This window comes from Oncorhynchus nerka, unplaced genomic scaffold (assembly GCF_034236695.1).
Source record: "Oncorhynchus nerka isolate Pitt River unplaced genomic scaffold, Oner_Uvic_2.0 unplaced_scaffold_5693, whole genome shotgun sequence".
In the NCBI taxonomy this organism is placed as follows: domain Eukaryota; kingdom Metazoa; phylum Chordata; class Actinopteri; order Salmoniformes; family Salmonidae; genus Oncorhynchus; species Oncorhynchus nerka.
In genome coordinates this window covers 1-11,069 of record NW_027035619.1, presented here as the reverse complement: position 1 = coordinate 11,069, position 11,069 = coordinate 1, and the positions used below count along the sequence as shown (strand labels likewise).

General features: G+C 42.3%; 1 protein-coding gene across 1 annotated transcript; it reads left to right on the top strand.

The window, feature by feature from the left end:
• The first annotated feature begins 47 nt into the window (after nucleotides 1-47).
• LOC135566341 (growth arrest-specific protein 7-like) lies at nucleotides 48-11,062 on the top strand. Its single transcript, XM_065014088.1, has 4 exons — nucleotides 48-603; nucleotides 2,719-2,798; nucleotides 2,921-3,019; nucleotides 10,889-11,062. The coding sequence occupies exons 1-4, from the start codon at nucleotides 549-551 to the stop codon at nucleotides 11,000-11,002; spliced, it is 348 nt and encodes a 115-aa protein (XP_064870160.1). The 5' UTR covers nucleotides 48-548; the 3' UTR covers nucleotides 11,003-11,062.
• Nucleotides 11,063-11,069: the final 7 nt, after the last annotated feature.

Genomic DNA, 11,069 nt, shown 5'->3' with positions numbered 1-11,069 from the left:
GTATGACTATTGAAACCATTCAACGTATTTTAAGATGAACTGTTTTTCTGCTCAGGAAAAACCTGTAGCTTTTTGTTGTCTATCTTTCTCCCCATGGTAATCATATAGACTATATTAATCAATCGATTGACTACATACGATCATAACGTCCTGTTCGTTTTATTTTAGTTGGCATCCATTAAACACAGGAGATTTTGTGGGTTTACGGTTCGTGCCTGCCAAGTGCTGTATTTACATTTCCAACAGTGTTACATCATGACATTGGAGAATTGCCTCAACAGACGAGATGAAGGAAGATCCTGTGATGTGAAATAAGAATAGATTAAGGGATGAGGCCGGGATTTGAGTGGGGAAATAGGTAGCCGGGATGAAAGGGCTGCCATGACTGTGGTAATAGTTGTAGGTTCAGTAGATCTGAGGACTAGCATGAAATGACCCATATTGTTTCTGTATTCACACTGCTGCTTGGGTTGCTGTAGGCCCGTAAAGCCCTGGCAGACCGGCAGAAAGATCTGGAAGTGAAGACCCAGCAGCTGGACATCAAGCACATGAACAAACACGAGGAGGACATCAAGAAGGCCCGGCGGAAATCCACACAAGCAGGTCAGGGGTTAGACACACCGTGTAGCATATGTAGAGCAGCCGCACTTCACAGCTCCATGAAACGCCAGCATAGCGGTGCCGATTCTACCTCCAGAGAGGAGAGAACATGCACCCAAAGCATGCTGCATTCTCAGGTGTGCTTTTTATTAACTTACCACAGTGTACTTCTAAAGGCAACAAATTGCCTCTCTCCTTTCAAATCTGAGCCGTTCAATTCACCCACAGCTGTGTTTCTTGATAAATCAGCCCTGTATTGCTGAGCAGCCGCTTTTATGTTGCGTAAGCAGCTTTTGAGGCCACTCTTGCGTTGCATGCAATTTACCCCGCCTTGTGATGTTGTGCTGCCATTGTGTAAAGTTGGTGGTGGTGTTTTCATCAGCAACAAGAGGCATAGCCAACAGAGTGAGAACTCTGAGGGAAGCACTCCCTGGCACAACACCAGAACACATTGCAAAAGAGGTCCAGAAGTATTTCAACATGGAAACAAGTTTAATGATCTATTTTTGTGGTGGGATAATAAGTCGGCTGGGAGAGGACCATTACCCACAATCCCCAGGACTAATCTTTTGGTCGCAGTGAACAAGGGTATGAATGGAGGACTTGTCCCATCCGGACCAGCCAGGCATCCCAAACAGTCAGATCTGGCAACATGGATCACATGGCCGGGCCTGTTGTGTAAATGGAGCAGAGACTGGGTTGCGGACAGTGCAGATATGTTTCACACGCTCAGGGTTCAGACTTGGGGTGGATTCCCAGACTGTGTTGCCTAAGAATACTATGTTTTCCCCAGCAGGGGGCAGAGGGGGTGAGGTGGGGCTGTGCTGCAGTCAGATAGGGAATGTGGGGGCGTTCAGTCAGACATGGATGGGGTTTGAGAACTCAGACAGGAGGCCGACAACACTAAAGCTCACTGCCAACAGCAGCCCATAGTAATGTAATGATACTAAGCAATTAGCTTAGTCAAAAATATTGAGCAATGTCTCTTCATTTATACTTAAAACCATCTGTTATACTGCAAGTATATTTTCCGGTGTTTTGTGTTTTACTGTGGATCTCAAAAACATTGCATTATCATGTGCTTAGGAGACAAACACGTCTTGCTTTGCATTTATATTTGAATGTGGAATCATAGTGAATATGCTTAATTCAGATAACATGAGGCTATGATCAGCCATGCAGTACAATGCCTGGGGCTCCCATTTCTCTGTATTCCAGATAGCAGAGAAAGTAGTTGGTGATTGTAATTGTTTTTTCCATACATTTCTATGCACACACTTTAGAGGAAAAAGCCAGTGTGAAAAATAAATAAATAAAAGCCGGCATCTTGTTCATTCTCTCTCCCACTCAGATCCTTAGTCTCAGTTCACAGCTCTAATCAATAGATCCCGTTAGGCACGCTTTAGATGATGTCTGCCTTGTGTCTTTCACTTTTTACAGGGGCAAATGTCATTAAAACCCTGGCCTCATTACCATATAGATTGAGATGTGCTATTATTGGAGAGGCTGGATTGTAAAACAACTTCCTCTGTAGTTTTGTTTTAGGTTGTTTCTTACACCCTTTCTACAGTAGGCCTTTGTAATATATGTCTAAAAGATTGAACTGAAATGTAGAAGAACGTTTCTAGGTCACATTTGCTTTGCACTTTTCTTCAACCCTATTGAACCAAGCTTTATAGACTTAGCATCGGAGGTTAGCATCGGAGGTTAGCTTCGGAGGTTAGCTTCGGAGGTTAGCTTCGGAGGTTAGCTTCGGAGGTTAGCATCGGAGGTTAGCATCGGAGGTTAGCATCGGAGGTTAGCTTCGGAGGTTAGCTTCGGAGGTTAGCCTCTGCATTACGTTGCATCGATAGAGATGTCCCACACTGCAACAGGCATGGTTACTGAGTGCCCTTTGCTGGAGACATAGGGACTGAGTTCATGCACGCTTTCCTCATGCGTAAGTTAATTTAGGGCCTACATTTAATATAGTAAACACTTCAAGACCGTAGTACTTCATCTTTAACTACCACAATTTAACTGCACAGGTATACCAGAAACTTAATGTTGATTTGTTGAGTATTACCTCCTAGTCAAATACACTGTGTTGAATGACCACTCTGAATCTGTTCTCTACAGGTGATGACCTCATGCACAATGTGGACCTGTACAACCGGGCCCAGTCCAAGTGGTTTGAGGAGATGGTCACCACAAGCCTGGTAATACAATTGAACTAATTCTTCATAGTCTCATTGTTGACAACAAACAATAAAAGCTGATCACGTCTCATCATTATATTTGTTTTGATTCTTTTGTCTATGTATTTCCCTCTGTTCTTCAGGAGCTGGAGAGACTTGAGGTTGAGAGGGTGGAGATGATACGACAGGATTTACGCCAGTTCACAACGCTGCGACATGAAACTGACATGTTCAACCAAAGTGTGAGCCATGTGTCCATTTCACTTACAGTACAAGTGGTGGTTCCCTTGAGTCAGCCTGACAGAGCATGTGGCTGTTTGCTGGAGTCAGACGACCAATCTGTCAGTCATGACAGCCTGGACTCAAGGGTAGAATACGGTCACCGTAACAGATCTAGACGTAACATAGTAAAAGTACACCCCAATTAGCATGATATGGGACACCCCAATTAGCATGATATGGGACACCCCAATTAGCATGATATGGGACACCCCAATTAGCATGATATGGGACACCCCAATTAGCATGATATGGGACACCCCAATTAGCATGATATGGGACACCCCAATTAGCATGATATGGGACACCCCAATTAGCATGATATGGGACACCCCAATTAGCATGATATGGGACACCCCAATTAGCATGATATGGGACACCCCAATTAGCATGATATGGGACACCCCAATTAGCATGATATGTTACGTTTTGTATGGTATGTATTAATTTGTAGATGTCCATCTATTTCGTATGATATGTTACAAATTACAATTCATATGTGATGAATTGCAATTTGTACAATATGTTACGAATTATGAATTGTAATGTTAGCTAGGTGGTTAGGGTTAGGGGTTAAGGTTGGGTTAAGGTTATGGTTAAGGTTAGTTTTAGGAGTTAGGTTAAGGGTTAGATTAAGGTTTAGCCAACCTTTCTGACATGAGAGCTACTTTTAAATAATGAAACATGTCACGAGCTACTCATTTTTCTCTAGGCTTAAAATAGTCACATTCTTCTCTTCTCCTCTCCCCTCCAGCTCTTCCCTGGGACCTTAGTGTAAAGGAGTAGTGCATTATGTTTTCTGTCAATATACCTGGTAATGTTTGTTAATAAACAAATCTAAAGGGGGCCTCTATAAAATCCAAATTGTTTTATATTTTCCCAAATTATGTTATTTCAGTTTTATTTTTCCTGGTTTAAGATTGTTTTTGTTTTTCAATTTCCAAATGACACTTGTTCATAGAAAAACGAAATTGGATGTTCTGAGTCCATGTCAATGCCTAAATCACATCAGAAGACTCATTGTATGGGGTCTGGAAGGAAACTAACACGTTTAGATTTGAGTATAATTCCCCTTTAATTGTGCATCTAACCCTTTAATTGCGCATATAGAGAGTGAGCAATGTGCCATCTAATGTGCCGGTCTAGCAATGGTTCTGTACTACTGATGCTTATTTAATGGTAACGTTTGCAAATAATAGACACAAATGATATACAGTACTTCTGCCAGGTAAGAAATTAATTGGCAGATATCGTGTTAGGTTTGGCTTTTTAAGCGAATAGTGGCTAACCAATGGTGGGATAATGTCAATGTTGCGTTGATTAGATTGTAGTTGGGATCTTGCGGTGTCTGATACTTTGTTTGAGATTTGTTTGTCCGTTTTAATTTTAATTTAATTGATTTAACCTTTATTTAACCAGGTAGGCAAGTTGAGAACAAGTTCTCATTTACAATTGCGACCTGGCCAAGATAAAGCAAAGCAGTTCGACACATACAACGACAACGACAACGACACATACAACGACACATGGCGTAAAACAAACATACAGTCAATAATACAGTAGAAACAAGTCTATATACGATGTGAGCAAATGAGGTGAGATAAGAGAGGTAAAGGCAAAAAAGGCCATGGTGGCAAAGTAAATACAATATAGCAAGTAAAACACTGGAATGGTAGATTTGCAGTGGAAGAATGTGCAAAGTAGAAATAAAAATAATGGGGTGCAAAGGAGCAAAATAAATAAATAAATAAATAAATAAAATAAAAACAGTAGGGAAAGAGGTAGTTGTTTGGGCTAAATTATAGGTGGGCTATGTACAGGTGCAGTAATCTGTGAGCTGCTCTGACAGCTGGTGCTTAAAGCTAGTAAGGGAGATAAGTTTTTCCAGTTTCAGAGAATTTTGTAGTTCGTTCCAGTCATTGGCAGCCCCATAGAGACTGCCAAGAGGTCCGGACAACAGACCCTCCGATTTGACACATTGAACTCTATCAGAGAAAGTAGTTGGTGAACCAGGCGAGGCAATCATTTGAGAAACCAATCAACCAACCAACCAGTTTGCGGTGGAACGTGAAAAATGCATGCAGAATTGTTGGCGAGCTACTCATAGGTGGGCTGCGAGATCGATCTGTTGGAGACCCCTGTGCTAAGTCGGTTCAAAGTATCTAAAAAATAGTAAGGAGTTGCAAAGTTGCTAATGAGCTAAAATGCTAATATTGTCTGTGATGAGATTCGAGTACGCACATTTTGGATGGCTAGACGTTCGCGTTATACCCGTAACCTTCTGTCTTATGTAACCATGCCAAACGTAACATATCATACTAATTTTAGTGTCCCGTATTTACATTTACTATGTTACGTCTAGTCTGTAAAACCAGACTGACCATGGGCAGCCTAGTTAATTGATGAGCAGTTTGGAACTGTTAAATAATGAAATATACAACATAGGTTGCACTTTGTGTGATGATTACCTTCTTTTGGAGAGCATAGTGCTGCAGTAAAACAGAATGGTCACCAGTGAAATAGGTCTTTTGGAGAGCATAGTGCTGCAGTAAAACAGAATGGTCACCAGTGAAATAGGTCTTTTGGAGAGCATAGTGCTGCAGTAAAACAGAATGGTCACCAGTGAAATAGGTCGTTTGGAGAGCATAGTGCTGCAGTAAAACAGAATGGTCACCAGTGAAATAGGTCTTTTGGAGAGCATAGTGCTGCAGTAAAACAGAATGGTCACCAGTGAAATAGGTCGTTTGGAGAGCATAGTGCTGCAGTAAAACAGAATGGTCACCAGTGAAATAGGTCTTTTGGAGAGCATAGTGCTGCAGTAAAACAGAATGGTCACCAGTGAAATAGGTCTTTTGGAGAGCATAGTGCTGCAGTAAAACAGAATGGTCACCAGTGAAATAGGTCTTTTGAGAGCATAGTGCTGCAGTAAAACAGAATGGTCACCAGTGAAATAGGTCTTTTGGAGAGCATAGTGCTGCAGTAAAACAGAATGGTCACCAGTGAAATAGGTCTTTTGGAGAGCATAGTGCTGCAGTAAAACAGAATGGTCACCAGTGAAATAGGTCTTTTGGAGAGCATAGTGCTGCAGTAAAACAGAATGGTCACCAGTGAAATAGGTCTTTGGAGAGCATAGTGCTGCAGTAAAACAGAATGGTCACCAGTGAAATAGGTCTTTTGGAGAGCATAGTGCTGCAGTAAAACAGAATGGTCACCAGTGAAATAGGTCTTTTGGAGAGCATAGTGCTGCAGTAAAACAGAATGGTCACCAGTGAAATAGGTCTTTTGGAGAGCATAGTGCTGCAGTAAAACAGAATGGTCACCAGTGAAATAGGTCTTTTGGAGAGCATAGTGCTGCAGTAAAACAGAATGGTCACCAGTGAAATAGGTCTTTTGGAGAGCATAGTGCTGCAGTAAAACAGAATGGTCACCAGTGAAATAGGTCTTTTGGAGAGCATAGTGCTGCAGTAAAACAGAATGGTCACCAGTGAAATAGGTCTTTTGGAGAGCATAGTGCTGCAGTAAAACAGAATGGTCACCAGTGAAATAGGTCTTTTGGAGAGCATAGTGCTGCAGTAAAACAGAATGGTCACCAGTGAAATAGGTCTTTTGGAGAGCATAGTGCTGCAGTAAAACAGAATGGTCACCAGTGAAATAGGTCTTTTGGAGAGCATAGTGCTGCAGTAAAACAGAATGGTCACCAGTGAAATAGGTCTTTTGGAGAGCATAGTGCTGCAGTAAAACAGAATGGTCACCAGTGAAATAGGTCTTTTGGAGAGCATAGTGCTGCAGTAAAACAGAATGGTCACCAGTGAAATAGGTCTTTTGGAGAGCATAGTGCTGCAGTAAAACAGAATGGTCACCAGTGAAATAGGTCTTTTGGAGAGCATAGTGCTGCAGTAAAACAGAATGGTCACCAGTGAAATAGGTCTTTGGAGAGCATAGTGCTGCAGTAAAACAGAATGGTCACCAGTGAAATAGGTCTTTTGGAGAGCATAGTGCTGCAGTAAAACAGAATGGTCACCAGTGAAATAGGTCTTTGGAGAGCATAGTGCTGCAGTAAAACAGAATGGTCACCAGTGAAATAGGTCTTTTGGAGAGCATAGTGCTGCAGTAAAACAGAATGGTCACCAGTGAAATAGGTCTTTTGGAGAGCATAGTGCTGCAGTAAAACAGAATGGTCACCAGTGAAATAGGTCTTTGGAGAGCATAGTGCTGCAGTAAAACAGAATGGTCACCAGTGAAATAGGTCTTTTGGAGAGCATAGTGCTGCAGTAAAACAGAATGGTCACCAGTGAAATAGGTCTTTTGGAGAGCATAGTGCTGCAGTAAAACAGAATGGTCACCAGTGAAATAGGTCTTTTGGAGAGCATAGTGCTGCAGTAAAACAGAATGGTCACCAGTGAAATAGGTCTTTTGGAGAGCATAGTGCTGCAGTAAAACAGAATGGTCACCAGTGAAAATAGGTCTTTTGGAAGAGCATAGTGCTGCAGTAAAACAGAATGGTCACCAGTGAAATAGGTCTTTTGGAGAGCATAGTGCTGCAGTAAAACAGAATGGTCACCAGTGAAATAGGTCTTTTGGAGAGCATAGTGCTGCAGTAAAACAGAATGGTCACCAGTGAAATAGGTCTTTTGGAGAGCATAGTGCTGCAGTAAAACAGAATGGTCACCAGTGAAATAGGTCTTTTGGAGAGCATAGTGCTGCAGTAAAACAGAATGGTCACCAGTGAAATAGGTCTTTGGAGAGCATAGTGCTGCAGTAAAACAGAATGGTCACCAGTGAAATAGGTCTTTTGGAGAGCATAGTGCTGCAGTAAAACAGAATGGTCACCAGTGAAATAGGTCTTTGGAGAGCATAGTGCTGCAGTAAAACAGAATGGTCACCAGTGAAATAGGTCTTTTGGAGAGCATAGTGCTGCAGTAAAACAGAATGGTCACCAGTGAAATAGGTCTTTTGGAGAGCATAGTGCTGCAGTAAAACAGAATGGTCACCAGTGAAATAGGTCTTTTGGAGAGCATAGTGCTGCAGTAAAACAGAATGGTCACCAGTGAAATAGGTCTTTTGGAGAGCATAGTGCTGCAGTAAAACAGAATGGTCACCAGTGAAATAGGTCTTTTGGAGAGCATAGTGCTGCAGTAAAACAGAATGGTCACCAGTGAAATAGGTCTTTTGGAGAGCATAGTGCTGCAGTAAAACAGAATGGTCACCAGTGAAATAGGTCTTTTGGAGAGCATAGTGCTGCAGTAAAACAGAATGGTCACCAGTGAAATAGGTCTTTTGGAGAGCATAGTGCTGCAGTAAAACAGAATGGTCACCAGTGAAATAGGTCTTTGGAGAGCATAGTGCTGCAGTAAAACAGAATGGTCACCAGTGAAATAGGTCTTTTGGAGAGCATAGTGCTGCAGTAAAACAGAATGGTCACCAGTGAAATAGGTCTTTTGGAGAGCATAGTGCTGCAGTAAAACAGAATGGTCACCAGTGAAATAGGTCTTTTGGAGAGCATAGTGCTGCAGTAAAACAGAATGGTCACCAGTGAAATAGTTTTTTTTGGAGAGCATAGTGCTGCAGTAAAACAGAATGGTCACCAGTGAAATAGGTCTTTTGGAGAGCATAGTGCTGCAGTAAAACAGAATGGTCACCAGTGAAATAGGTCTTTTGGAGAGCATAGTGCTGCAGTAAAACAGAATGGTCACCAGTGAAATAGGTCTTTTGGAGAGCATAGTGCTGCAGTAAAACAGAATGGTCACCAGTGAAATAGGTCTTTTGGAGAGCATAGTGCTGCAGTAAAACAGAATGGTCACCAGTGAAATAGGTCTTTTGGAGAGCATAGTGCTGCAGTAAAACAGAATGGTCACCCCAGTGAAATAGGTCTTTTGGAGAGCATAGTGCTGCAGTAAAACAGAATGGTCACCAGTGAAATAGGTCTTTTGGAGAGCATAGTGCTGCAGTAAAACAGAATGGTCACCAGTGAAATAGGTCTTTTGGAGAGCATAGTGCTGCAGTAAAACAGAATGGTCACCAGTGAAATAGGTCTTTTGGAGAGCATAGTGCTGCAGTAAAACAGAATGGTCACCAGTGAAATAGGTCTTTTGGAGAGCATAGTGCTGCAGTAAAACAGAATGGTCACCAGTGAAATAGGTCTTTTGGAGAGCATAGTGCTGCAGTAAAACAGAATGGTCACCAGTGAAATAGGTCTTTGGAGAGCATAGTGCTGCAGTAAAACAGAATGGTCACCAGTGAAATAGGTCTTTGGAGAGCATAGTGCTGCAGTAAAACAGAATGGTCACCAGTGAAATAGGTCTTTTGGAGAGCATAGTGCTGCAGTAAAACAGAATGGTCACCAGTGAAATAGGTCTTTTGGAGAGCATAGTGCTGCAGTAAAACAGAATGGTCACCAGTGAAATAGGTCTTTTGGAGAGCATAGTGCTGCAGTAAAACAGAATGGTCACCAGTGAAATAGGTCTTTTGGAGAGCATAGTGCTGCAGTAAAACAGAATGGTCACCAGTGAAATAGGTCTTTTGGAGAGCATAGTGCTGCAGTAAAACAGAATGGTCACCAGTGAAATAGGTCTTTTGGAGAGCATAGTGCTGCAGTAAAACAGAATGGTCACCAGTGAAATAGGTCTTTTGGAGAGCATAGTGCTGCAGTAAAACAGAATGGTCACCAGTGAAATAGGTCTTTGGAGAGCATAGTGCTGCAGTAAAACAGAATGGTCACCAGTGAAATAGGTCTTTTGGAGAGCATAGTGCTGCAGTAAAACAGAATGGTCACCAGTGAAATAGGTCTTTTGGAGAGCATAGTGCTGCAGTAAAACAGAATGGTCACCAGTGAAATAGGTTTTTTTGGAGAGCATAGTGCTGCAGTAAAACAGAATGGTCACCAGTGAAATAGGTCTTTTGGAGAGCATAGTGCTGCAGTAAAACAGAATGGTCACCAGTGAAATAGGTCTTTTGGAGAGCATAGTGCTGCAGTAAAACAGAATGGTCACCAGTGAAATAGGTCTTTTGGAGAGCATAGTGCTGCAGTAAAACAGAATGGTCACCAGTGAAATAGGTCTTTTGGAGAGCATAGTGCTGCAGTAAAACAGAATGGTCACCAGTGAAATAGGTCTTTTGGAGAGCATAGTGCTGCAGTAAAACAGAATGGTCACCAGTGAAATAGGTCTTTGGAGAGCATAGTGCTGCAGTAAAACAGAATGGTCACCAGTGAAATAGGTCTTTGGAGAGCATAGTGCTGCAGTAAAACAGAATGGTCACCAGTGAAATAGTTATTTTGGAGTGTGGTGTATGTTGATTTTTTTAAAGCAGATCCATTTAGCTAACAATTCTAGATCAAGTATCCCAATACAAAGGATTTGTGCATTGTACTCAGATCAACGTTTTGGTAAGCATGTTTGTTGTGAAAATGCTGGCCAAACAGTTAAAAGGATTTCACTGCCTCAAACTCGATCACCATACCACTGTCACTCCTTCACCAGCTGTTATCACCCCTGCTGACTGTTTCACTGGTCCATACTTGAACAGGGAGAATGAACCCAGATGCTCTCCTCATTTAGGAGGTGCAAACACCTGCAGATCTAACGAGACATTGAAGGTCCTGTGTCTCCAGAAACAGTACGCTTAACCCTGTCCACTATGGATAGAAGTGTTTGTCTCTCCCCTCATTGTGTTCTGTATGAGCATCTATGAGTTCTCTAAGCATTTACATTGTCTATGAGATGTGTCAGTGTTGGCTTCATGTGTGATGAAAGTCCATGTGTGTGTGTGTGTGTGTGTGTGTGTGTGTGTGTGTGTGTGTGTGTGTGTGTGTGTGTGTGTGTGTGTGTTGGCAGACGGTGGAGCCAGTGGATCAGCTGCTTCAGAGTGTGGACCCAGCCAAAGACCGAGAGCTGTGGGTGCAGGAGCACAAGACCGGGGATCTCCGCCCTGTGGACATGGACATATAGTTAACTACACTGACGTACCTCAAGAAGCCAGAGGCAACCCCTCCACCTCCATACTGTCAAAATCCCA

Bases quoted from the DNA above. Each gene is read 5' to 3' on its own strand.
- LOC135566341 (XM_065014088.1), top strand. From the start codon at position 549: ATGAACAAACACGAGGAGGACATCAAGAAGGCCCGGCGGAAATCCACA. The intron at 604-2,718 runs GTCAGGGGTTAG...TGTTCTCTACAG, and splicing joins GCGGAAATCCACACAAGCAG to GTGATGACCTCATGCACAAT. The intron at 2,799-2,920 runs GTAATACAATTG...TCTGTTCTTCAG, and splicing joins AGATGGTCACCACAAGCCTG to GAGCTGGAGAGACTTGAGGT.